The 27,602-nt window shown below is 41.3% G+C and overlaps 2 protein-coding genes across 8 annotated transcripts in view; one reads left to right on the forward strand and one right to left on the reverse strand.

Moving 5' to 3' along the window:
* KCNIP4 (potassium voltage-gated channel interacting protein 4) overlaps positions 1-8,421 on the forward strand; it is a 971,293-nt gene extending 962,872 nt beyond the window's left edge. For all 3 annotated transcript variants that reach the window (XM_059674466.1, XM_059674482.1, XM_059674473.1), the window contains 4 exons: positions 2,922-3,029; positions 4,950-5,054; positions 5,911-5,973; positions 8,243-8,421. In XM_059674466.1, coding sequence (XP_059530449.1) covers positions 2,922-3,029; positions 4,950-5,054; positions 5,911-5,973; positions 8,243-8,290 — 324 coding nt within the window. In that variant the 3' untranslated portion in view covers positions 8,291-8,421. The remainder of the gene's footprint in view (positions 1-2,921; positions 3,030-4,949; positions 5,055-5,910; positions 5,974-8,242) is intronic.
* A 1,268-nt stretch (positions 8,422-9,689) lies between these two features.
* PACRGL (parkin coregulated like) lies at positions 9,690-24,715 on the reverse strand. 5 transcript variants are annotated; one of them, XM_059674424.1, is made up of 11 exons: positions 24,553-24,715; positions 22,979-23,024; positions 22,087-22,153; positions 21,830-21,990; positions 19,750-19,817; positions 18,911-19,001; positions 17,599-17,733; positions 17,021-17,128; positions 13,958-14,038; positions 11,356-11,579; positions 9,690-10,276 (listed from the first exon to the last, which is right to left on the reverse strand). In XM_059674424.1, the coding sequence occupies exons 3-10, from the start codon at positions 22,136-22,138 to the stop codon at positions 11,523-11,525; spliced, it is 753 nt and encodes a 250-aa protein (XP_059530407.1). In that variant the 5' UTR covers positions 22,139-22,153; positions 22,979-23,024; positions 24,553-24,715; the 3' UTR covers positions 9,690-10,276; positions 11,356-11,522. The 5 variants fall into 5 exon arrangements, with proteins under 5 accessions (XP_059530407.1, XP_059530397.1, XP_059530428.1 ...); XM_059674414.1 differs by lacking the exon at positions 22,979-23,024; XM_059674445.1 differs by lacking the exon at positions 22,979-23,024 and having other exon boundaries at positions 9,690-10,293.
* Between the last annotated feature and the right edge of the window lie 2,887 nt (positions 24,716-27,602).

Below are 27,602 nucleotides of genomic sequence, written 5' to 3' on the forward strand. Positions count from 1 at the left end.
GCTGTTTGCAGCTTGTCACACACCCTTCAGGGTGGGGGTCCCCACTGGGGTGCCTGGCCAGTCTGGGTGAGGGGCTGAGGGCTGTTTTCAGGCTGGCGGGTGACGGAAGCTCCCAACTGCTCCTTTTTCTCTTTTTTTCTTTTTTATTCTGGGCCAGCTTTAGCTCTGAGGCTCCAGCTCTTAGGCCTCCGCTGCTGAAAGTAGGTATCTGGTTTGTTTCGGTTCGAAACAATGTATAACTCCAGCTCTGAGATCCCAGCTCGCTGAAAGCTGGTTTCTGGGGTTTTTTTTTAGCTTCTATATTTGTTAAAATATTTCAAACTGCAGGCTCAGAGACCTGCAAGGCAGGCAGGGAACGTTGGAGTCCTCCGTCACTGAAGCAAGCAAGCCTCATGTTAGTTTCAAGCTGCCTGGCTGCTGGCCGCCATCTTGGCTGACAGTTAATTTGCATATCACCCTGATTAGCCAATGGATAGGGTAGCGGTCGTACGCCAATTACCATGTTTCTCTTTTATTAGATAGGATTTGAAAAAAAAATCCATTCATAAGAAAATTAAAAATATAAAACCCTGCTAGGTAAAATTTTAAAAAAAGTAAATTTTTGGACTCGACCCCAGTCCTAATGAATCAGAAACTCTGAATTATTAAAGAAACGTCCTCTTAGGCCAGTTCAGCTGCTGCCTTGTAAGAAGTGGGGACGAGGTGGGGGGGACAGCTGGGAACCAAACGCTTGGCAGCCCCTGGCCTAGTCAGAGGGAGGCAACCTTGCGTGCTAACATCCTAAGGGCCCTTCCGCGTCCAAGTGACTTCTCTTCCAAGTGCTCCCCTCGCCTTTCTGGGGTTCTTGTTCCAGGCCTTACTCCCCTCCTTTGCAGCCACTTCCCAGGGGCTGCGATGAGCGACAGTACTCAGGACTTAAGCAGGTAGAAACGTCTAGAAGACATTTCAGGATGGCACAAAGGCCCAAGTTGTTGAGGATGGTGTAGCCTCGGGCATGTGTTTGGACCTGTTGTTTGGAGTTGCCAAAGGAGCCCTGTGTGTGGTTCTCTTTCTGTGGTTGAAGGTCCACAGCCTCTGTCTGTGCAGCTAGGGCCCTCCACCCGCACCCCCCTGAGCCCATGTTTCAGAACCTGGGAGCTCTTAGGGCAGGGCTGGCCTCTCCTCGGACCAATAGGGTTTCTCCGCCAGACTGAGGTCAGAGGGTGGAGCCAGGGAAGCTGAGGATGCTCGGCCAGGGCTCAGAGGACAGGTGGGTGGCTAAGACCTGGACACCGTCTAGTACCCAGGATTCTAGGGTTTCCTCATGGTGTTGAATTCTGGATGGATCTGACGCTTGGTTGCTGGCAGCTCCTGGGCAGGAGAAATGCTGCCATCAGATTTGGGTTTGGAAGGCTGAATTTACATGTGTTAAAGAGGAGGCGTTTCGTCCCATTGAAACACACAGCTGTTATCTTTTTTAAAATATATATTTTTTTTATTGATTTCAGAGAGGAAGGGAGGAGAGGGAGAGAGAGATAGAAACATCAAAGATGAGAATCACTGATTGGCTGCCTCTTGCATGCCCCCTACTGGGGATAGAGCCCTCAACCCGGGCATGTGCCCTGACGGGGAATCTGTGACCTCTTGGTTAATGGGTAGAGGCGCCAGCCGGGTCTCACAGCTGTTAACTTTGCGGTGCTTCTATTTTGTGCACTTCTAATCTATTACTTAAGTGATCTTTCTGTGTAATTGGCCTGTGGTGAAAACTCCAGGCAATGACAGCAAATAAGAGGCTCCTGACCCAGTCCTGAGAGCCACTGAGTGTGGTAGTTTGTTACAGCAGCGATAGGAAACCAATAGGCTCAATGACAAAAATGACATGAACAAGGGGAAGGGATTCTACAGCTCTGAGGTAAGTGCTTGAGCTCATCTCAAGCACTTTGTCAAATTGATGCCATTGTAATTAACTAGTTATTAATACAGCAAAGAGCAAAGGGAAGGCCAAATATTACAGGCATACCATTTTGGCAGCTTTGCCAGGAAGTTGAAGCTTTACACTCCCCAGGGGTTTGACAGAGGGGAGATAGACAAATGCATTCCCAGTAAAGTTGGGGGAACTAGCAAAGGTACTTGTCTGTCAGTCACAGCTGGGGGCAGAGGTCATTGGCCAGAATGGGTATGGCCTCACCTCCAGCACTTAGTGAGGAAAGAGTTACCCCAACTTTCCCGATAACAAAACTGACAAAGTTGATCTGAAATTATACCTCAACCCCTAGATATACCCTCAAATTTAAGAGGTAGATGCTATAATCTCCATTCCACAGATATAAAAATTGAGACAACAGGATGTTGTTTGAGAACACAGAGCCAACCAGTGACATAGCTGCCATGTGAATTCAGCCAGTCTGACTTCCGGCTCCATGCTCATAACCACTGCCCACATGCACATTATAACTTGACTTCTATATACAGGTTACAATTGGCCCGCATTCTAAAGACAGTCCTCATATCTTGTTAACATATCTTTTTCATGGGAAAGGTGTTATGCATGTGTTTGTATTTTGAAACATACAGTGTTATTAGTTGTTGTTGTTTTTGTTGTTTTTTGTTTGTTTTTCAGTGTAAGAATTGCATGCCCTTGCAGGGAAAAGCCAATACCACTTCTAGCATGCATCTTGCTGTTTGTGGGTGTCTGTTCTGATACAATTTCTAATTCCAAAATTGATTTAAGTCAACGTTTTCAATTAGATGATGGAAATGTTATCTCTACGGAGTGGATTATGTTCACAAAGAGGAAATAACCAAGAACACAGAGATAATGTTGCTAAATAAATGGTTCAAAATCCAGTGTGTTGTAACCCTTGCTTCCATCATATAAGGGAGAATTGTATTTGGCTTTTTTAGAAATGTCACATCAAATTGTATTTTCTATTTCTTTTTAGGATTTCATCAGGGGTCTTTCCATTTTGCTCCGGGGGACAGTACAAGAAAAACTCAACTGGGCATTTAACTTGTATGACATAAACAAAGATGGTTACATCACTAAAGAAGTAAGAAATGCTTCACCAACAGCTTTCCTTTGGGATATTTTCATTTTTTACTTCAAAATGTTAATTACACATTGGAAATTTTTAATTTGAAAATAGCCGTTTCAGAAAATCTAAAATAGTTCATGTAGTGGTAGAGAAATATTCTAATAGAAAATCTGGAATGGATAGGAATAGTTCATGGTGAATCTGCAAGGTAGATTTAAAACATGTAAGAATTATACACTTGTTTCCCAATGGCATCTTAATAAACATTATGAATGAAATATAGACTGGTTGGAATCAGATAGGAAGACAGTGTTTCCAAACCATGTTAGAACATTTGGCCTGTGACCTCTCCCCGGCCCGTCTCCCCCACCCCCCTCACCCCCACCCCCACCCCCATATAATGTGGTCCACGTGGAAACAGGTGCAATTTAAAGTCACATAGGTTGTGTGTGTGATGACCTGGATGACCTTTATGGTGTGGGAAATGACCTCATGGAATGGTGGGACCTCCCAAATCCTTCAGGCCCACAGACCAAATAAGATATTCAAATCAAATGGTTTGAATTTAAAAATAATTTAAAGTACACTGAGAAGCAAGGGGAAAGGGTATGGTAAGTTAACTAATTTAGGATAAGGTGCAAGTAAGGTGGAAGGATCACATTACCTAAATCCTGGGACGGCTCAATATTCTATGTGCTGTCTTTTTCTCTGGCTCACTGGCTTTTCCCCAGAGGTGAGATTTGAGCAAGAGGCTCCTCAAATGAAAGGTATCCTGGGTCAGTGACATGAACTTGCTCTACCAGAGACAAAGGGACAAGTGCATCTGACCTCACTTATAGCAACTAAATTAGCCTGGCCAATGGCCATAGTTTTTATTTGTGTTTCTTGAGCAGAGGCCACATGGAACCAGGATGTTTCTCATCGATGGGTGGCTGCATTAAGAACTCATGAATATTAATTTTCTGTGTATACGAAGCATATCCTGGATAGTTAGTGCCTCTTGTATATTTGGTATCCAATAAGCATTTAGTACTCAGATGCCTCAGGAATATTAGGTATCTCTTGGTCCTCCAAGCCCTTTCTATCCCTTTCTTTGTTTAACACAAACATGATGTTCTTGGTCCTTATATGTGACACATCTCATGAATTCTGCCTGTGGCAAGAAACTTCTTACTACTTCTCTAAACTCAGAACACCTTTAAAAGTTTCACCCACGATTTATAAACTACAGACTATCATTTATTATAGAATTGAATACTCTCAAAAGTAAATGTTATATCAACCTAATCCAGATCCTTTTATGTGGAGAATTCAGTATGAAGGAAACAAACATTAAACAATAAACCTGAATGTCTAGATAATTAGATATTATTTTCACTAAGATTGAAAATAAGTTGAAAACTAGCTTTTAATAAAATGATGATGAAATTTTAAGGTGCATCCCAGAATCATAATATTTTGATTAATTTACATGTGTGATTTCCTCAGTTAAAGCGATAGAAGGACACACACACACACACAAAACAATGAAAATCCTAATGAGCTTTGATTTTTTTAGTATAATTCTCGTGATGCAGTTATATTTTATTCTCAATAAACACATTGATAATAAACATGTAAGATCTATAATAACTCAATACAATGAAGGTAGTCTGTGTGAAGTCCACAGAGACCCAAACACTAAGCCAGGGTTTTGCTGATCATGTTCGGTATGTCAGAATTTACTTCATTTTGAAACGAAGGTCAGAAATAATTCTCAGGCTGCTGCTTTTAAAGCACCAAGCTGTTGCCTTTTCCTCACAACTGAAAGGCATTTAATGAAGAATCACAGAAGAATCAGAAATTTGAAATTGAGTAGAAATTCCCTGTTAGACTTTCTGGGTGGTTTCCTCGCACTTTGCTTGCAGCCTCACGAGCGTGCCCTTGGCTTTTCAGGAGATGCTTGATATCATGAAAGCAATATACGACATGATGGGTAAATGCACATATCCGGTCCTCAAAGAAGATGCTCCCAGACAACACGTGGAGACATTTTTCCAGGTAGGAATGCACATGGAAGCCAGAGAGAAACAGAAATTAAGAGAACGTTTTCTGTTTTCAAAGTGTCATGATGATTCAAAAGAATGTAAAGTAGAAGAGCGTTTCCTGAAAGGGATAAAATGATAGACTATTCACCATCCTAACAATTGAATAATTTTGGTTTTGAATAATTATAATACTGATAACTACTGAACATTCACAATACCCTAGATAGAATACTAAGCAACTGCCACATTTCACGTGTTGTTGTTTTTTAATTCAGTTCTCATGAGAACCCTATGAGGTTATAAATCCTTATTAGCCCCAGTTTACAGGTGAGAAGACTAAGACTTAGAACATTTCAGCAAATCGCCTAAGCTCTGGCAGGGCTGGAAGGCAGGGTTTTACCTAGGTCAGGGACTAGATCGTCCCCACATTCTGTTGACAAAGAAGAGCCTAGATTCGAAGAAGTCAGCCAGATGACTCCTATGGCTAGGAAATTACTAGTTTGTTCTGAGGCAGTTCCTCCCAGTAAACAAACAGTGGGTTTTGTTGTTTTTTTAAAAAAATATATATTTTTATTGATTTCATAGAGAAAGGGAGAAGGAGAGAGAGAAACATCAATGATGAGAGAGAATCATTGACCGGCTGCTTCCTCCACGCCTCCTACTGGGGATCAAGCCCACAACCCAGGCATGTGCCCTTGACCAGACCTGAACCTGGGACCCTTCAGTTCATAGACCAACTCTCTATCCACTGAGCCAAACCAGCTAGGGCTTGTTTTTGTTGTTTCTCATCTTCAGCTCATTTGGTTAAGTTGTGAGGGTATCACGGGGAAAGTCTGAATAAAGGTTTTTGTTCTTTTCTTCCTGAACAGAAAATGGACAAAAATAAAGATGGAGTTGTTACTATAGATGAGTTCATTGAAAGTTGCCAAAAAGTAAGTAACGGTAGTAAAGGAACCATCCATTTTTGCTTTTGTAACAGCTAGACTGAGTATTGCCAACTAGCCACATAAAGTGAGCAAAATATAAAGATGGACTTTTACAGCTGAGGGCAGCCCACGCCCTGAAACAATCACCAGTTTCTACGTTGAATTGATCGGCATTTGTAGAGTGCCCACAGCTGTGTAGGTAAGCCCTGGAGATGTGAAAGTCGCACATAGACTGAGTTTTGTTCCCTAAACACTTTAGAGAGTATTCATCAATGAGAATAAAGCATATGGCAGATTTACATTGGTCTTTGCCTAGAGTCTAGCTAGCCTATAGCATGTATATTGTCAATCAGATTTCCACAGCTTTAGAATTCCAGGACAGCTAAGTATTCTACACAGGCCAGGCTTACAGCCAATTTCTAAGAGAAACATTATTGTGTTAATATATGTGGACAAGAATGGCTTTGGGCTGAAGCAGTAATGGTCTTCAGTCACAAAAAAATAAAGAGCTGTAAATTCAGAGGGAAAACCAGGCTGGCTGGCAGCCATCTGGCAGGATGCCAGTTTCAGCTTACCTAGGATTCTCTGACTTGGTGTGTGGCTAGAACCACAATTCACATTTTTAAAAATAAATATAGACAAAGACGTACTTTAGCTTTTCTATTTATGAATTGATATACTTCCCCTTCCCTGGCACCTGCTTGTTTCTAAACTCATATTTAAGCTGGTGGACTTGGGGAGAACTGACCTGCTTAGTGCTGCTGTTGTGGCCTGGCTTCTAGGAGTGCCAGTCAGCCTTAGTTCAGCTACCATTTGCCCTACAAGAAAAAGTTCACTGACCACCATTCACATAGTCTCCAAGTGCCCCTGAGATGCCCAAAGTCTGACCCTTATGTTTCTAAGGAATATGCTAAACCAGTGGTCGGCAAACTGCGGCTCGCGAGCCACATGCGGCTCTCTGGCCCCTTGAGTGTGGCTCTTCCACAAAATACCGACTTCTGCGCATGTGCCAGGAAGTTTCAATCGCACTGTACGTGCGTGCCCGCCCACACGTGGTATTTTGTGGAAGAGCCACACTCAAAGGGCCAAAGAGCCGCATGTGGCTCACAAGCCGCGGTTTGCCGACCACGGTGCTAAAACAAACACAGCCAACGGGTAATGGTTTTTCCCAAACTATTCTTTCTCTGGTGTTGAGAGACCATTTTTTTTTTTTTAAAGAATAGTTGATTGATTTTTAGAGAAGGGAGAGAGAGGGATAGAGAGAAACATCAAGAGACTGTCTCCCACATGGCCTCTAACAACTAGGTATGTGCCCTTGACCGGGAATCAAACCAGCAACCTCTCGGTGCACAGGATGACGCTCAATCAACTGGGCCACAGCAGCCAGGGCAAGGCCATTCATTTTTAAAGCCTCCTAAAGGCCACACAGAATTAGCTCTAACACATCCAGAAACAAGTGCCAACACATCCCAAAGCCCCAACTTCCGGTCCTCACGAAGTTGGCTCTTAACTCACACAAACCCTGTTCCCTTCTACACGTTCAAGTCTGTGATCCACCTGGAATGTCAAAATTTGCATTTCTTTACTTTGTTTTACCCTCTGACTCTTCATTCTGGCATCCGCTTTGAGAAATTACCTCTGTTAACACCAAGTGTGATTGAATCCTAACCGAGGATATTTTTTCCATTGATTTTTTTAGAGAGTGGAAGGGAGAGGGAGAAACAGAAACACCGTGAGACACACATTGGTTGGTTGCCTCCCACATGCCAGGACCAGGACCGGGAGCCTGCAACCCAGGTACATGCCGTTGACAGGAATCAAACCCAGGACCTTTCATTCTGCAGGCTGACGCTCTACCCACTGAGCCAAACCTGCAAGGGCAACACCAAGTGTGATTTAAATGAACTATTTAAGGTCTGGTAGACTCAACAAAACCTAAAATGGGCTCTCCAGTTTTCTATATGGAGCACATAGTTGGAAAACGGCAGTACTTAGAGGGAAAATGGTGTGCAGCAGGTCCTCGAATAACATCATTTCAGACAGTGTTGTTCATGTTCGTTCAACATCGTTCTGTTCAATGTCATTCATTCAACGTTTTGTTATAATGTTGATATGCCATAGGGGCTTAACTCTTGCTTATATCAATTAGCTTATGGTAGAATTGGTTTCCTGTACATCATTTCGCTTCGTCACGGGAACTATAGGTGATGTTGAGAGTTTGCTGTACTTGCCTTGCAAATATGCTGAATTTAATCCCGCTGTTTCTCCCTTACAGGATGAAAACATAATGCGCTCCATGCAGCTCTTTGAAAATGTGATTTAACTTGTCAAATACATCCTCAGACAAATGTGAATGATCCTACCACACAAGTGGGAGCTGCCACTTTTAGCATAGACTGCTCAGCTTGACACTGAGGCATATTATGCAAACCAGCTTTGTTTTCATATGAAACAGTCCCCAAAAGATTTGAGTTCTCCACTTTTAAATTTGCATCCTTTTCATAATGCAAATTTCATGGGATGGTCTGTCATTTCACACCCTGTGGATATTCAAAAGTAATAGAATCTGGCATATAGTTTTATCGATACTTTAGCCATGGGATTATTGAGGCTTTCACATTATCAGTGACTTTAAAATGTTTTCTGCTACTCATTTGTATGTACTCAACCCCAGGATTTTAAATGGTTTTCTAAAATGTTGGCATCTGCATTTAATTTCCAGAAATTAATTTTCGTGTTTGTGTGCTATAATTCCACTATATACTTAAGTGAACAAAACTACCAAGATTTAAGAAAGCAAGTCACAGTTCCTATGGATTTGCTGCCTTCTGTTAAAAACATTCATCTGGCGGTTTTCTAAATAATATGAAACCAATTAGTTGATCACCAGATGTTGACATATGCCTAATAGCTTATTTAATAAGCATTTCTTAATTTTTCATAAATACTTATCAAGCCAAGGCCTACGTGTTTATAATTTTGGATTTGCTTAATTCAACAAGTTGATGTTTATTCTATTGTCACTAAGTGGAAGCCCAAGAAGGTGGAAGACAGTGAGGGTGTGTATAGGTGTATGTGAAGGGTCAGACATCTGTCCTCCAGTCCCCGGTAATGCTAACGAGTAATTTTAATCGCACTGAAAGCCTATTGCATCTTCTCCCTGGACTCCCTCACGGCACCTTTATGTTACATGCCATCAGGGCAAAGAAACCTGACCACTCCAACGCGTGCTAGGAAGGACACAGCAAGCAGAAGTCACTTTGAAAGCACCAGTGATTCCATTATAGCCAGAACTCCAATTCCAAAATTTAGTTGAAAATGCATATCAAGTGCTAAGCAACTCATTTGGAAGGTGTTATGATTTAGCTTATCATACAACTCCAATAATTCAGATTCTTTTTCACACTCTCAAGCTAAAACTGTAAAAGTTGCCATAACATTACTAAAGATACACACACCTTCCCTGTTTTGCAGAAATATCACAAAGACCAAGAGGTTACTGTAGGAGGAAACTTGCAACTGTCTTTGCAACAATAAATCAGGTATCTATTCTGGTGTAGAGATAGGATGTGGAAAGCTGCCCTGCTATCACCAGTGTAGAATTAAGAGTAGTACAATACATGTACACTGAAACTCGCCATCGCGTATTTGTGTAAACTCAATGTGCACATTTTGTATTTCAAAAAGAGAAAATAAAGCAAATAAAATGTTTATAACTCTACTGTATCTTATAGGTCTTTATTCCAACAAATTTTAAAATTACTAGATTAACAATATTTTTGCTTATGGCATTTTCTAGATTGTCGGTATCTTTAGCTTGGGTGGCGCTGAGTGCAATGTGGGAGAGTAAGAGAGAGACCAGGGCAGGCAGATGTTGTAGCTAATATTACCTGAGGATGTGACAAGTGCGACTTGAGGAAAGAGTGTACCAGGCAGGGACCCAGGACGCACACAAGATCCGAAGGACGACGAGGACTTCTGCAACTATGATGCTTCAGAAATTATCTGCATTCTTTTCAATTATAGCTGGAGACTAGTGAAAGCGAGACTGCAAAGAGGTCACTCAGGTATTGGTTTCCTCTGATGCTTCTGGAATATGATATCACTGCCCCTATATAAGAGTGACCCCTCACGTCCCCTTTTCGGAAATATCGGTCAGCTTGGATTTGGTGCGACGACTCGTTTCTATGGGCTCCCTTCTTGCCCTTGAGGGGGAAAGTCTTATTCTCGTTTTCTATTTCTCTTCTACTCCTTCCTCTCGTAGATGATCCAGAGTCAGCTTCTACTACATCAACACCTAGGACGACGCCTGTAAATTTCAAAAGCCTTTTAAATTTAATTAATTCAACATAAGCAAGCACAACTAAATCTCTGACTACACAGACTGATCATTTTACTTTCTGAATCTCTTCATGTACTGAATTCAGACTATGAAATACAAAAATAACATTTGCTTAAATACAATTGACACCTAAAGTTTAGGTAGTTTTAATGAGTTGTAATAAATAACATACTTATGCCGAAACCGGTTTGGCTCAGTGGATAGAGCGTCGGCTTGCGGACTGAAGGGTCCCAGGTTCGATTCCGGTCAAGGGCATGTACCTGGGTTGCAGGCACATCCCCAGTGGGGAGTGTGCAGGAGGCAGCTGATCGATGTTTCTCTCTCATCGATGTTTCTAACTCTCTATCTCTCTCCCTTTCTCTGTAAAAAAATCAAAAAAAAAAAAAATCAAAAAAAAAAATAACATACTTATAAGAGAATTTACACATTTAAAAAAAATCCTTAAACTAGAATACTCTGGATATTTCAGAAGCATTCTACATTATAAAAGACATATTTACAAACAATAATTAACAGTGAATTCACAAAGGTCCACTATTTTAAATTTCTATAGCCTTAATATTAAATCTAGAAATGGCAAAATGTCTAGAAGTAAATATACAGCTACAAACTGCTTACAAAAGGGCTGTTATAAACAAAAGGCACTAGAAAATAAATACAAACGCTTATACCATAAACCAGTGATGGCGAACCTATGACACGCATGTCAGAGGTGACACGCGAACTCATTTTTTTGGTTGATTTTTCTTTGTTAAATGGCATTTAAATATATAAAATAAATATCAAAAATATAAGTCTTTGTTTTACTATGGTTGCAAATATCAAAAAATTTCTATATGTGACACGGCACCAGAGTTAAGTTAGGGTTTTTCAAAATGCTGACACTCCGAGCTCAAAAGGTTCACCATCACTGCCATAAACCCAATAATGGTTGTTGACACAAACCATAGAAATATGAAAAATAAACCCCACAAAACTGTCCTATTATCGAACCTTTTAAATTCCTTTCCATTATTAACCATTCTTTTTGTTGTGGAATAACTTACTATGATTCAGTGGAATTGTGCATATTCATCAGAAACTAGTAAATAGTGAATGGTGGCTGTGATTTATAAAAGAATAGCCTGCAGTGAACTGAGAAGGTCCCACAGGTATCCACGGCCAGCATGTAACACCTGTCACCAGGCAGTAAGATTTCTGTCAGCTCCCTTCTTCAACAACATATGGAGCAATATGTTGGAATTTTAGCTTTGATGATGATAAGGCTTCCCTGTCAACAGAAAAAAAAAAAAAAAAAAGCCCCGTTAATATCATGTAGGCTTCCCCTAATAGTACAATAGTATTACATTTCCAAAAGCATGTCTCAAAAAGTATCCAAAACTCAAATAAACGGAACGGGATAAGAACTGGATGATTAAATGAGAAGTGAAACCTTTTCTGAGTTAAATAAACTGTAGGTTACCTCTTACTGTTTTTTAAAAATATGTAACCATAGTCGTTAGGAATCAGACCACCAGCGTGAATTCAGTCACTTCCTGTCAAGTCCGGAGTAGTGATATCTCTGTGCCTCAGATTCTAGATCTTTGGAGGGGGATAACCAAACCTTCCCCTGAGGGGTGCAGTACAGATTAAATGAGTTTAATGTCTAAAAAGTACTCAATAAAATAAATACCTGCATGTAATGTTCCCACATATTCAATAAAGATAGGTGTGTGTGTGTGAAGTATGTACCTAAGACAAATTTGCGTTATCAACTAGAAAAAACACAAATCAAGCTCAGAATAAACCAAGCTCAATTTACGGTGGGTTGTAAATGGATTAGTTATAAGAAAATGACACTGTGACTATCTGTAGCTGATATTTTTGTTTCCCCAGAAGTTGAGTCTTTCCATTATTGTGATATTGGCAGGCCCTAAGAAGTGAGAAACTACCACACTGAGAAAATTGTTTTTTTAAAGACTCATCTCTAAATATTTAAATAAAGAGAAAGAAAAAAAAACCTTCACATTTTAGAAGGGAAAGAAGAGCATCCATTATTTTCATGAAGAACTAGGAAGTATCCAAAGCAAGTACAACAGTCATCAAGCCAAGGGAAACTCTTTGATATGTGATAATAGGCTATGTAATAATTGATGGAATTGTAAAAGGACATTGCAAATACATCAATTACTATTAAATTATGTAAGATATTATGACTTCAAAATCTTTGTTTATTCTGGATTAGCATGATTCAAAACAATGAGACTGAGTAGCAAAAGAGTTACTCCCTTGCTAGGTATCTCTGAGACCCTGGATTGGTCAATTACACCCCAAGTGCTCCCCCTCCAAATCTTACTGTGCTATTTCTAAACTTTATGCACAGACTCTCCCCTCCTACACAGGCACATCCTAACTTACTGGGCCTGCCCTTTCCACTTGCCCCTTCCCCACACCAGTCCACAGGATGTGTGAAAACCACCTGCGCGTTTCAGACTGAAAAGCTGTGCCATCATTAGTAAGCATCTGTTTACAAGAAATTCATTTTCCATTCCAGTTCTCAGAGCAGCAAACACGTTTGCAAGCAATGTGAATTTCTTCTCTGCTGAGGATGGACACAGGGTTGGCTAAGGGATGGTTTTGTGCATCACCAGAAGGGGTCTGAATGCTAATCCTCTGCCTGGGACCCACATACAACAAAGAAAGCCCTGGGAATTACTTCCTCCTCACAAACTTTATTTGAGGCATTCATCATGCAAAGAATATCTTCAATTTAAAAAGACACTGAAATTGGTCAAATTGAGTAATTTAGGCAAAGCTAAACTAAAACATCTGCCATTTTAAACTATATGGTCATACAAATTTCTTTATAATTAATTCCTTGTGAATGTACCTAGAATGAAACTAAGTTGTGCAATGTTAAGATAATCACATGCAACTCTATTCATTAAGCTCTGATTAAATATAAGCTCCAAATCAAGATGGGAACATTGCTTTATGGAAATATTTCCAAGATTAGATTATCTGAACATTTCTTTCAAAAGATGAAAACTCGTGCTCGCTTCGGCAGCACATATACAAAAGATGAAAACTCACCCTAGTTATTTGATACCACACAGATAATGAAATCCCCTACTTCTTTCCAGTTAAAATAATTAACTGAGTCAGCCCTGTGTGCTGCACACACACGTGCTCACGTTCCAGCAAGCATGCGCTTGCAGACATAATATCAAAGCCATCTGGAAATCTCATTTCAATCTTTGATTATGGCAAATTATAAATTTTTTAGACAGAAAAGATGGCAAATAAAAGGGAAAGTACTCTTTCTTCAATGGGCTCTCTACATTAATCCTTCTGTTTTATGAACTTTTAAATGGTCAAAGCAAAAACATCCCAAATAAAGAAAACAAGCTGTAGAGCTGCCCCACACGAGTGCCACTCAGTAAGCACAGCGGAAGTGTACAGGCCCTGTGTTCACACAACCCGGGGCGGAATCCTAGTGCTCAGAACCTGCGACCCAGGAAGACAGACACTCAGGGCCCTCACAGGGAGACAGTACTATCAGCTCCACATGGTTACTTGCCAATGAAGAGGTAATGCATTATACAGTCAAACTGGCAATATGACTAAAGGTAAGAAGCGATCAGACTGAAGGAAGATTGTCCTACTCACACTTCCACCATGCTGCTCCAGCTTCTGCAATGCATTCGTGATCGGCTCTTTGAACTTCTTGTCCCTTAGTCTCTTGAATAGCTTTAAAAATAAGATTGGGGGAATGAAATGATTTTAAAAAGTAGTAATATTCACCTTAAGCATAAGTAAAGCTTCACTAAAAAGTAGGCTAATTAGAAATAATGTCACTGAGTCTTTATCTATACTAATAAAAGGGTAATATGCTAATTAGACCGGACATTGTTCCAGACAAAGCCATGGTGACGGGGCCAAGGCAGAGGCAGTTAGGGGTGGTCAGGCCAGCAGGGAGAGCAGTTAGGGCCATCAGGCTGGCAGGGAAGAGAGTTAGGGGGATCAGGTTGGCAGGCTGGCAAGCGGTTAGGAGCCAGCAGTCCCAGATTGCAAGAGGGATCTCCCCCGAGGAGTCCTGGATTAGAGAGGGTGCAGGCCGAGCTGAGGGACAACCCCCCAACCCCTGTGCACAAATTTTGTGCGCCGGGCCTCTAGTTGCATAATAAGTACAAACAGTACAAACACTTGTTTTAGGCTTCTTTCAGGAAATATCATAGAAATAGATGCCACTCTATCCCCAGTAGGAGATGTGCAGGAGGCAGCTGATTGATGTTTCTGACTCTCTATCTCTCTCCCTTCCTCTCTGTAAAAAAATCAATAAAATATATATATATAAAAAAAAAGAAATAGATGCCACTCTATTTGCTGGGGCAATAAACCAATTCATTTAATTATTTCAAACTAGTAGCCCATTGTGCAATATTGCGCAGTAGGCTGCCCACTGCTTCCGCGGGAGCTGGCAGGAACCGCAGTGCACCGCCCGGAGCTGCGCTGATTCCGTGGGAGGTGGGAGGGAGTCACGCCACTTCTGCTGGAGCATGGAGGGACTCGTGCAGATTCCGTGGGAGGCGGAAGGGACCCGCGCTGCTTCTGCGGGAGGCAGGCCCGCTGTCTCCTCTCGGGCCTGCGCTCTGCTGCAGAGGCTGCAGGCCAGCCCCCTGTCCCTGTCCATGTCTGTTCCGGCCGGAGCCGCCTCCAAGCCTTCGTGATCAGGATCACAGGCTGCAGGCAAGGCAGCTCCTGCGTCCCGGGGGTGCTGCCTTGCCTGCGGCCTGGCTTTCCGATCGTGATCACTGGCTGGAGGCGGGCAAAGGCGCCCCGGTTCTCTGATCCAGGGCTGGGGGGCAAGGCTCCTGGCTCCTGCCTCCTGGCTCTTGCCGGCTGCCTGGGTTTCTGATCACCGTTCTTCGGTCCTTCCCCTTCCGCCTCCAATCATTGTGCCTACGTATGCAAATTAACTGCCATCTTTGTTGGCTGTTAACCGCCATCTTTCTTGGCAGTTAATTTGCATATCACCCTGATTAGCCAATGGGAAGCGTAGTGAAGGTATGGTCAATTACCCTGTTTGTCTTTTATTAGATAGGATAATACCAATCCTACACAATATGCTACAATGTGGTATTGAGAAGACGTTTTCTATGAAATTGCATATTTTTCCACTTGGTAATTTGCAAGAGCATTTGGAGAACTATGATGAAAAGCTAAGCCTCTAAACACATGTGCTTCCAATAGTAAAAACGGGAAGAGACAACGAAGAGAGCATCTACATGACTAACTCTAACAGTGAGCAGGGAGTCAGACTAGAAACCACAAGAGCATGTGTCCCTAGGTGTGTCCAGAATGGGCCTCTGACTGAGGAGAAAATCACAGAGCAAAGAGGGAAATCACACAATGCAAACCTGTAACTTTGCTCCCCCCAATACCTGCAGTACTCATGCAGAGCCTGAGCCCTTTATTTTAACCTCCCCAGTAAATAAAACTTTCAATAAATTTCAACTGACTACTGTATTGATTTTACTCAATTATTTTGAATAACATGTTGAGTTTTAACCTGTATTGATTTTACCTGCGTTCTAGGATCTCCCAGGTAGGTGGATCCAAGGAAAAACAATGGAACAATAATCCACATGCGTGCCTCAGCTCTGAACTAGAGAGATGCATGCAGACTTCCTAGCTGTGGGTTATCCCGGACAGGACTAGAATCTCTGTAGCAGTGCATGCAGTAAAGGATACCTGCCTAAGGAAAGGTTTGGCCTTGCCCTGGCTCCTGAATGGTAACCTCTAAGCCCTTGGAATGTCCTGCCCGGTAAGACGATGGCATAGACTATCACATCAGATAGTCTGGGCCTGCAATGTGATCTGCGTGGGGACCGTAGGCCACAGGGTGTCAGCTCAACTTAGGGAGAGATTGGAGACTAAGGTCAACCATGAAGGGAGTCCATCATGCCTGTGGACAGACTCCCGTAAGAACCCTGGACACCAAGGCTCAGGGGACTGTCCCCAGCTGGCATACTCCACGCGCGCTGCCACTCGCCCTTGCTGAAACAGTCAGCACTGTGTGCGTGACTCCACTGAGAGGAAGCTCCACCCAGCCTGGCCCGGGTCCTGCTCTTCGCAGCTCCTCCCTTTGTGGATGTCAATCTGTGTCCTCTCAGCAATAAACTAACAGCAAATAACAGATATTCTGAGCAACATGAGTCCTATCTGCAAACTGTTCAACCTAAGGGTGGTCTTGGGACTTCCTGAACTGCAGTGTCCCAGTGTGTAACTGCGATAAGAATTAAACTACATGCAACAGGAAAATGTCTCATCCTGAGTGCTAGACTCACCAAAATGCTGACAAAACAAAAAGATAACAAATACAGCTTTGGCAACATATAATTACACAAGAGGGTGGATAAACTCTGTTTATACTAGTGCTTCTTAGCTATTCAACACGGGCATGATCCCATTACATTGCTCATTAATTTGGATGCACTGCAACCCTAAATTCTGCTCATGTGGGTGCTTTCCATCGAAAATGTTTAAAGAGCACACTCCCCTTAGTAACATGTTTTATGAACCACTACAATGATTTTGGTTAGGATGATGAGTTTTTGGTTTTCTTTTTTTGTTGAGGTTTTGAATCATTTGATGTCATTACATTATGAAGCGATACAGATGGTGCAAGATACACACTCACAGCTGCTCTCTAGTCTTTTCAGTACTCACACTGGTAAGCAGATGTTTCAGGTGGTCATTCAGACAAGGACCAACGACGACACTTAACTGCACGAGAGCATTCAGTCCTCTTTCAAACACTTCATCATCCGAATGGGCCTGTGAAGCATTAGTTGGTCAGGAGTATCGGGATAGGAAGGGAAAGAAGAGAAAAAGGAAGGAGATGTTAGGAGAAAGGAGAAGCCGGGGGAGAAAAAAGAGAGAGTGAATATTCAAATTAGATGATAATCAACCAAACGCAGAATTTAAAGAATAGCCTTTAATGCAGGATATGTAGAATAACACACAAATTTTCAGCTTGACTGAAACATTAACTAAGATATATCGCAGCCTGCAGAAAGACTGCTTTGAGGTTCATTACTTTCTCTAATTACTCAAAATGTCCCATTTTATTTTTAGTACATTCTCTTAACGGTGTTTGCAAGTAAGTAATCATCTGGCCCTGAAGAACAGTGACCTAATTCTGCATAAACATCAAAATCACAGGTAAAAAGCTAATGTGCATATAATTTGGAAGACATAAAATATCTTAAATGTACCAGAGAAAGTCCAAAGAATAAAGCACATACCAGAGCCGCCTTTAGCACAGGACTCAGTCTAGGAAGCAAAGGCACAGCTTTTTCAGGAGCATCTCGGACCAAGAGTAATTCTCTAAAACCCTCCTTTGAAACAAAGGTGTATGGATGTTTAGTCTCTCTCAGACCCTGCCAAAGACAAAACAAACAAAAACCCCACATGATTTATGCTAATAAGAAAAACTGAATCCTTACTCGTGTAAATGAAAATCAAGTTTATTATTGTTTTGCTAATCATGATATATAATTTCAGTAATTACATTTTTAATTAAACAGATAAATTGTGGAATAAAAGACATATATAAGACAGAAAGGATCTCTATCTACAGGGAGGAAGAAGGAAGAAAGGAAGGGAGAGAAGGAGGGAGTGAAGAAGAGAGAGAGGGAGGGAGGGAGAAAAGGAGGGAGGGAGGGAGGAGGGAGGGAGGGAGGAGGGAGGGGGAAAAGAAAAGTATAAGAAAAACAGAAAAATAAGGAAAGAAAGGAGAGGCAAAAAATATATCAGGAATTTTAAAAAAGGAAAGAAAGGCAGGGAGAAAAGAGAGAAAAGGGAGAGGGAGAGGAAAGATAAAAAGAAATAAAGAGGAAAAGGAAGAGAAAAACTGACTAGGATTCTAAATGCATTTTGCACAAACTCCTCAACACTGCCTGAAAGCAGTGAGTTAGTCTACAATGTGTGTTTATAAATACCACTTTATGAATGCACCCGTTACCATGATTTTACAATTTGTTTTCCTGACAAAGATGTTAAATAATATAAAGGAACATATCCAAAGTTTTTTTTAAAAAAATCTATAAAAACATCTCCATGATGTGTTACTTAGGATGTACAAGCAGGTAAAATCCTGGAGAATTCTACAAAATAACATTAAGTAGTTAATATGAGTTTCCTAAGAAATAGAGTGTTAAATAGGACTGGCTGTACAGAGAGACCAACTATTCATTGTTATCTTACGTAGCTATTTTTAAACCAGTGATGTTCTCTTAATTTGACTAGTTCAACAAAAATCTTCCTCCACGTTATGATTTTAAGTACTTTTATACTTTAAGTATGAATATTTCAACCACTTACCTACAAATCCCTGTGTAGACTAATCTCATGTTTATAAAGCTAATTAATTAGTTTCTAATAATCACACACCAATTATATTTAGTTCCTAAGAGAGTGTAGTATTTTAATGCCTATTGTCTCGCTCTGATTTCAAAAGTAAAGAATGAGATTTACTGATGAGTTACAAAATAACATTTATTGCAACTGTAAGAGATTTTCCCCCATAAACACTCAGGAGATGGAGTATTGATTTACCTCGGCTAAAGTAATAAGAAGAGGATCAAAGGAAAGATTTTCAGGAGGAGAGTCCCACTGTAATCTGTGTTTTACTGAACCATGGACCAACCTAAAATATAAAACCAGTGAATGTAACAAAACAATATCTATATATATAAAAGCCTAATATGCAAATTGCCCCTTCTACTGGGAGTTCAACCAGGAGTTTGACCAGGGAGCGGGGCAGCCGGCTGGCTAACCGCCTGCAGCCCCTTCCCCCAGCCAGCCTAGCCCGACCCCACCTGGGCATGAATTCATGCACTGGGTCTCTAGCAGTTATATAATAAGCAGTGATTATCTAAGACAGTGGTTCTCAACCTTCCTAATGCCACGACCCTTTAATACAGTTCCTCATGTTGTGGTGACCTCCAATTTCATGTTACAAATTGAACATAATTAAAGCATAGTGATTAATCACAAAAACAATATGTAATTATATATGTGTTTTCCGATGGTCTAAGGTGACCCCTGTGAAAGGGTCGTTTGACCCCCAAAGGGGTCGCAACCCACAGGTTGAGAACCGCTGATCTAACACATACATATTCTTTTTGGAATATAACTACGTTAGCGTTATTTTATAACATGTAGGAAACCATGACTTCAAACCTATTATATCTATGGGTAATGCTATTTTGGAATTAAAATTATTTTCTTCAACAATGTCCCAGGATACTAATCCAACAGCCCAAAAGTATAAGTCCCCTTTATTTCAACCTCCCTTGTAAATAAAACTTTCAATAAATTTAAACTGAATACCATATTGATCTTACTCAATTATTTTGAATAACATGGTGAGTTATAACCTGCATTGACTTTACCTGCAAGGAATACCACCTTTAGAGTAAACAGCTGCAAATGCAGAAGGGGCTCGTGCCTGCTCGCCAAACTGAAACACAATGTGACACACACACACAGTAAATATTACCATCACCTCCACTTGGTGATACCTAATCAACTTTAATCCTGCTCAGGTCAGAGGCAAACGAACACCCTGACTTTCAAGCCACTTCCAACTTTCCAGTGCATCATTCTACTCAGCACAATGGAGAAAATGTATCAGTTCTTTCGGGACTGAACACACAAACACATTTTCTACATTTTCTTTCACACCTAACTTGTTTCAGAAGGCATGAAGATGCCTGAAACCATACATATAATAAATAAAACATAGACAAATGTAAATATCATAAATATAATAAGATAACATCTTTCCATCCCCTCCCTACTGTAACTGTCTAAAGTGAGAAGCAAATGGAGGTGTTAAGTGAGGGAAAGTATATTTGTTTTTAGCCCTCAGCACATTTCCTACTTGTCCTCCAGCTACTTATACATGGTCTGGATGGTCAGAGAACTTGTCATTTCCCAAAGGGGCCTTGTCTCCATAAAAATTAAAGGCTTCCATTGGACAGGGTCACGTGTTAGAGCTGGAGACTGAGCGAGACTCTCACAAACATAGGCCCATATATGTATGCTTAGATACATAACTTCACTACTTTCAGTTTTGCTATATTATTATCTTAAGAATAGATTAATTCTGGACCTACTCTCAAAGGCAATTTAAGAGATGATCAATCATAACAGTTAAAACAATCACAGCAAAATAGTTTTAATATAATTGATCAGAGACTTAAAGGCACCAAAAGTAAATAATTTACAATATGGTACTTTCATTATAATCAAAAGAAACAGTTATTTAAATTACAAAATAGAAACTTATTACAGATAAATAGCTAAAAACATTTTTAATCATATGCAGTACTTCAGAAATATATATGCTTAAGTTTAGAATTAGTCCTCTTCCCTCTGGTAAAACGTTTTGAGTAAAAATACATACATGAAATTTCATTAAAATAAAATGTCATAATAAAAGATTCATTTGCAAAGCTCAATCCATAGTAGTAATTCTGTATAGTAATTCACAGCAATAGTGATATTTCATTCATCAAGTTATAATTCCTGCTAAGAAAAATGTTTTAAAAATTGTTTTCAAGTAAGAATCATATCAGATAAAGAAATTAACTGGAAAAGTGTTGCTTACATTGGGAAAAAAATTAAGACTGCAAATTCCCTCAATTAAATATGGGGAAAAGAAAGCAACAGCAAGTAGATATCAGAGCATTCTTCAGGGTTTCAATTTCCTGGCGACTGTGCAGATTACAGAAAGAAGCAAAGGAACACAGATACTCAAACTACTTTTTGTTTTCCTTTTCTAAATCAGATAATTTCCTGTGCCCTTGGATATTTCATTAGATCCTTGCTTAGGTATTTGCTATGTTTTGCCTGCTGTCAAAATCAGAGTATCAGCTATCCTCATAATCCCTTTCAGGGGCTGAAACCACTATCAGAATACCCTATGCAAGGTTGTGCCAAATGCCTGGAGGTGTTGCACAGGTGTGTCCACTTTTGGATAATTCACTGATCTATACACAATTATGTACTTTTATGTGCCTAAATCTCATGTTTGTTAAATTGCTGAGAAAAGGCAAAAGGAGGCTAGTATTATAGTCAGGATTTCTGGTGGAGCAAATTTATAGACCCCAGAAAAATGGCTAGAGACCTTTACGAAACTATGGAAGCATATAATTCATCCTGTGGCAATTAAGTCCAAGTTTATTCATTGGTATTAGGAAGTCAAATAACCATAGCAATTTATCTTATATTCTAAAAACTCATCCACGAATGAGACAGAAGAGGCCAAAACTGGTTAATAACAACTGTCCACCTTCTCACCTCCACTCCCACAGCCTGTCCATTCTTCACCATCATCATCATATGCCCTTCCTCCAGCACTGCCTCAAAACTAACAAAAGAGACTTAAGACAGAATTCAAATGGTTCAATAGTGTGCTAAGTACATACTACTTAGAAAAACTGAGTCAGGAGTCTCTTTTGTACTTACCGGGTTAATTGTTTTAGGGTTAAGTTTATCACTTGGTCGAGGATGGACTTTTATTGCAGCATCTGGAGAACTGGCTGACGATGAGGATGAGGATTTGCTTCGTTGAACTGTAGTCCTAGGCTTTCTCCGTGGACTTGATGATGTCCTTTGATCACCATTACCTAGAAAAAAAACCCAGAAACAAAAGAAAGGTGAAAACTATAGAGGTGCCATGAATATAAAGTTCACCTCTTCCTTTAAAAAGCGATGCTGGGTACCTCTCACTCTGTTTCTCAACTGTGTGTCTCCATGGCACTCCGATTTCTGCATTGCTTCCCGTCACTCCTGCAGTTACAGGAAACTTGATGTCACAAATTTTTAAGGAGGGAAACTCACTAACAATATAAAGACTAAACCAGAAGAGTAGAAAATACAGTAAAAGACATACAGAAAACTTATGGTAAGGAGCAAAATACCTGGAAAGACTAATGAGAAAGATATTATATCAATTTCAATAATATCAGTAACAGCAAATTAAAAACAAGCTATAAAACATAATGTATAAAAGCAAACATTTTTTTTTTCATTCAAATTATCAAAATACATTGTTAGATACTCCATCACAATCTTCTAGTTACATGTAGAAAACATGGACTAGGTTTTTGAAAGGAGTAGTTGGCACCTCCCCTACGGTCTCCATCTTCTCTGGTTTCTAAATTTCTGAAGTTCCAAAGTCAACACCTGCACATCAAGTCCTACTTTTCCAATGATGTAAGGAACTCTCCTACTCAAGGTACCACAAGCTCCTTATACTGAAAATAACCAAACCAGAGGTTACCACACACATTTAATTATAAATCCCTTGTTAATCCAAGGTACCACCAGTTTTCCGGTCCATCAGGTGGAAAAATGTAGATGGTTGCTGCTTCTTTTTCCTTTGCTTCCTACACTCAGCCCTCCAGATGTGTTCAGCATGGTGTAACGAGGTAGAAAGAGTGCTGGGCTCAGATCTCGGTTTGCATCCCATCTCTACCGATCATGAGGTTTATGAATTCAGGCAGAATGTTTAACCTCCCTCAGCTTGGTTTCCTAACCTACTGAAAGGGAGAATCAAATCAAGCTGATCAAGGCTGTTGTTGAATAAATATGATCAGATATCAAGCTGCTCACCAGCACAGGGTGGTTCACCTCTCCCTCTTCCATATTTCCTTCTTTTCTGTTAATGAAAGGGGTCTAGTTCATAGCCCATGATTTCCTGATTCACCAAATGATTTCTAAATTTAAATCTCTACAGAGGAATCCTCCACCACACACACCCAGGCTCATATACCCAACTGCCTGCTAGTATATTTCTAGGCCGAGCTTCAATCTCAAGTTCCTTCCTATTTCTACTTGATTACTCCCCCTCTCCCTTGCATGACTCTCCAATTATGCTTCATTCATCTTATGCTCAACCACCCTTTTGAGTGCTTTTTCATTAAGTAACATGAAGAGGGTGGTGTAAAGGTGTTAATATTGGAAGGAAGTGAAAAATAAGAATTGCTTAGTTTTATAAATGGTACAAGATCTCCGTTCTTGCCCTGGCCGGTTTGGCTCAGTGGATAGAGCGTCGGCCTACAGACTCAAGGATCCCAGTGGCGGGTGTGCGGGAGGCAGTTGATCGATGTCTCTCTCTCATCGATGCTTCTGACTCTCTATCCCTCTCCCTTCCTCTCTGTAAAAAATCAATAATATACATATATATTCTTTTAAAAAAGATCTCCGTTCTTTTATAAAACAATATAAAGATTCTAAATAGATTCTAGAACCCACAATCCACTTAACCAGAACACCCAAACTATGTCACAATGCCAGAGAACAAAGAAGTAGGGCTCCACTGGAGGGCCCTCACTGTTCCCTTAGGTTTCCTTAGCTCTGCAGGTAATTCACAGAGGCTGCAGGCGCCTGTGTCCACGCAAGGAAAGCACACTTTCCCCCACTGTTTAGCTCATACATCCTATCTCCTTCTCTACCTGCACTTTTTTCGACACCCCGCTCTGAGACCACTGCACGAAACTGCTTGCTAAATTCTCAGGGGCAGACGCCACGTTATTTCCTATTCCCTAATGTTCAGAAAGTTCCAAAAGTGTAATAGGCACTCCAGCTAAAGAAGACGCCATGTTCCATCTCTGAGGTTCCTTAAATCCCACGGCGCAGCAACAGAGCCCAATATCCATCTTTCTCAACCCCCTTTTACCATAAGGCAAACCAAAGAGCCAGTATTAAGGGTCTTAAAATGCGCTTTCCAATGTCTTGGCCTCTCCTCCTCCAGTACCACACATCTATTAGTACCTAAGACCAAATTGGGGCCAGGGCGTGTCCAAGTTGGAAAATGAAGGGGGGTGTGTGTGTGTGTGTGTGGCGGGGGGCGGGGGGGGGGGTTCGGGGGGAACGAGGGAGGAAGAAGGGAGGCCCGGGAGGGCGGGGGTGAGGGGCGAAGATGGAGAAAAACAGATTCTTTTAAGGGGGGGGGGGGTGGGGGGGAGAAGGGAAAGGCAGCATTCAATTAAGACGAACGAAGGCTATTACGGGCTCAAGTCCAACCCGGAAGAGTAAGGGCGCGCTCCAGGCTCAAGGCGTCACCAGGGTCCTTGGCAACGGGGCCCGGCGGCCCTAGCAACAGGCCAGCGAGGAAGCCGGTTGGGCCCAGAGAGCACAGGCGGCGGCGCGGATCTCCGCACCCGGCTCCGGGGACTCGTTCCTACCGCGCGTCTCTCCCGCTGCGACCCGCACACCAGCCGCCGCCCCGGATGGGGCTTTGGACCGGCGCCCGGACCGGCGCCCGCTCGGCCAACAGCCACGGTTTCCGCGGCCCGCTGCCCGAGCGTGCGGAGAACCGGGCATCAACTGGGGGTTCCGGATCCGGCGGCGTCGCGCAATGACGTCAGACGCACGTTACGCCCTCTCAGCCAATAGCAGGGAGGCCGCAGACGCGCCGGCGGAAGAGGGTTGCCCTGGCAACTAGACGCCTGAAGTTAAAAGGGCAGTTCCTGAGCTGGAAGTACTGTCGGCTGAGGGAAAAGGCGCCAGGTGCGGCGGGGGGTGTTTGGGGAATCGGGAGCGGAGCAGGGCACAGGCTCCTGGATCGCTGCATTGCAGCCTCTCCCCAGTCTGTGAACTTACCTCTCAGCTTCTCTGGCAGCTTGAAACGTTCCGTGTTCTCCGGGTGTCTCGCCCCAGGTCCTCTGAGAGCCGAGGACCATGAACGCCAGCGTCTTCAGAGAAGAGAGCCGACGCTGTCTCCCTGCCCAGCTGTGGGATTTCGTTTCGTCATATCTCACTAATGAATATGCTATTAATCAACTACACAATGCATCCATAGTTTGATGATGAAAAGCGCGTGGTTTTGTACTACAGATAATTTTAATAAGATTGATGTTGCATTCCCCTTGCGATTCCACCAAAAGCAACTTGGGGCGTCCTAGCAAAGAGCCCAAGCCTTTTCTGACCTGTCCACTGCATTTCTTTCTAGACTCTACAGTACTCTTCCAACCTTTAATTTTTTGCTCAGGTAACAGCTAACTATATAACTGGCGTTTTCTGAATACCCTGGGTAGCTCCATCCTTGCTACCTGGATTTCTACCTCAGCAGCACCTTCACTGGAATGCTTCTCGCACAACGTAGTGAGGACTCAAGAAATGCTTTCTAATAAACGAAAGGATTCTATACTTTCTCTAATGTTCTGCTAACCTTGCGACAAATCTATCTTGCGACAAATCTCTCTCTCTCTCTCTCTCTCTCTCTCTCTCTCTCTCTCTCTCTCTCTCTATATATATATATATATATATATATATATATATATATATATATATATATATATATATATATATTAGAGGCCCGGCACATGAAATCGTGCATGGGTACAGTCCCCAGGCCTAGCCTGTGATCAGGGCCATATTCCCCGGCTGCCTGCAGCTGGTCCGCCCTCCCCCCTTCCCCTCCACCACCCACCCTGGTTGCCCATTCGCCATCCAGCAATAGGAGCCTGCCTGCTGGGGGAGGGACCAAGAGGTCAGCCATTCCTGCCCGCTCAGCAGCCCCACCCCTCCGCCAGTCACCCTCTGTGTGTGGGTTGACGGGGTGGGGGCCTTGGCCTGGCGCCACCCACATCCCCCACAACCAACCCCGGGTCCCTGTTTGCCATCAAGGATCAGAGCCTGCTGGTCGGGGAAAGGGACTGAGAGGTGGTCAGTGCACCTCATAGTGACTGGTTGAGCAGTATTTCCGGTTGTTCTGCCATTATGGTCGCTGGGCTTTTATTGTATAGGATATATTATATATATGTATGTATATATGTGTATATATATATATATATATATATATATATATATATATATATATACATATATATATATAATGTTTCAGAGAGGAAGGGAGATACAGGAAAAAAAAATCAATGATGAGAGAGGATCATTGGTTGGCTGCCTCCTGCACACACCCCACTGATGGAGCCCGCAACCAGGGCATGTGCCCTGACAGGAACAGAACGGCGACCTCTTGGTTCATAGGTTGACACTAAACCATTGAGCCACTCCTGCTGGGCTATCTTAACTTTTAAAATTCATTATAATGCATTACCTATCTTCCCCACCAGACAGAAATTGTTTCCTTCACTTCTCTATCCTCAATATTTAGCTCAATGCATGCTTAACTTAATAAATTTTTAAAAACCAAAAGAATAAAAACTTACCTTTTTAACTACTTTCACCTTATTATCCTCTTGTCTAGCTTCTTCAAGATTTATTATATCTACTTTCTCTTCCTCACTCCTAGCATCACCCAAGTCAGCCTTAGCAGCACCTAGCTTATCTTCATTTTAAAAGTAAAGAAACGGGTTCTTGGCATTGTGACTTTGTCTGGATAGCATGTGATACTGTTGAATACTTTATTGGATATACTAGTCTGAGAAGCCTGTGAGACATCTAGTTGACACTGATCAAAATGAAGGTCACAGTTCCTTTGTTAATGGCCAACGTCAGGACTAAAGTGTAGCATCTCAGGTGCTATATTAGCCCTCGATTAATGCACTGTCCTTGTCGTGCCCTTATACTTTAATAAATAGCCCCTTGGTAAATAAAATTGTTCTAATTTTATATCACTACATATATAAAATTATGAACTAGATAAATAAATGTAATTAAATTTGAAAAATCAGAATGTTTTTCTTATTGTTTTGATGCCTATTTCAGTTGTGAAAATTTCTTAATTATATCCAATTAGTCATCAAGCATTTTTAAAGTAAATATCAGAGGTATTAATTACTTTAAAAAGAAAATCTGTTCCTTTTTTGTACAAATTACAGACTGACGGATCATTCCCAATTATCAGGAAATGAGATGTAAGACATCTCTTTTTTTTTCTATGTAATTTTCAGTACACCCTGTCAGGAAATGCTAGACATATAATCACTGAGTGTCCAAATGGAAAAATTAAATTCTAATTTTGATTATTTTCCACATGGAAAAAATTAAGCAGTGATGGTGATTACTCTGGTAAAAGTAAATGAGATCAACATGAATGAGGATAGAGAGCTGTATTGTCCAATAGAAATAAAATGTGAGTCACATTGGAAAATTTTAATTTCCTGGTAGGCACATTTTTAAAAGTAAAAAGAAACAAGTAAAATGCAGTTTAATAATATATTTTTATTTAACTCAATATGTCTAAAATACCATCAATGTGCAATAATTACAGAAATATCAGTGTGATATTTTACTTTCTTGCTCTTATGCTAAGTCCTCAAAATTTCACGTG

The sequence above is a fragment of the Myotis daubentonii genome, chromosome 1 (genome assembly GCF_963259705.1).
Source record: "Myotis daubentonii chromosome 1, mMyoDau2.1, whole genome shotgun sequence".
Taxonomy (NCBI): Eukaryota; Metazoa; Chordata; class Mammalia; order Chiroptera; family Vespertilionidae; genus Myotis; species Myotis daubentonii.

Bases quoted from the DNA above. Each gene is read 5' to 3' on its own strand.
- PACRGL (XM_059674414.1), bottom strand. From the start codon at position 22,138: ATGCAGAAATCGGAGTGCCATGGAGACACACAGTTGAGAAACAGAGTG. The intron at 21,991-22,086 runs GTACCCAGCATC...TTTTTTTTCTAG, and splicing joins GTTGAGAAACAGAGTGAGAG to GTAATGGTGATCAAAGGACA. The intron at 17,129-17,598 runs GTATGTGCTTTA...AATGCTTCACAG, and splicing joins CTGTGCTAAAGGCGGCTCTG to GCCCATTCGGATGATGAAGT.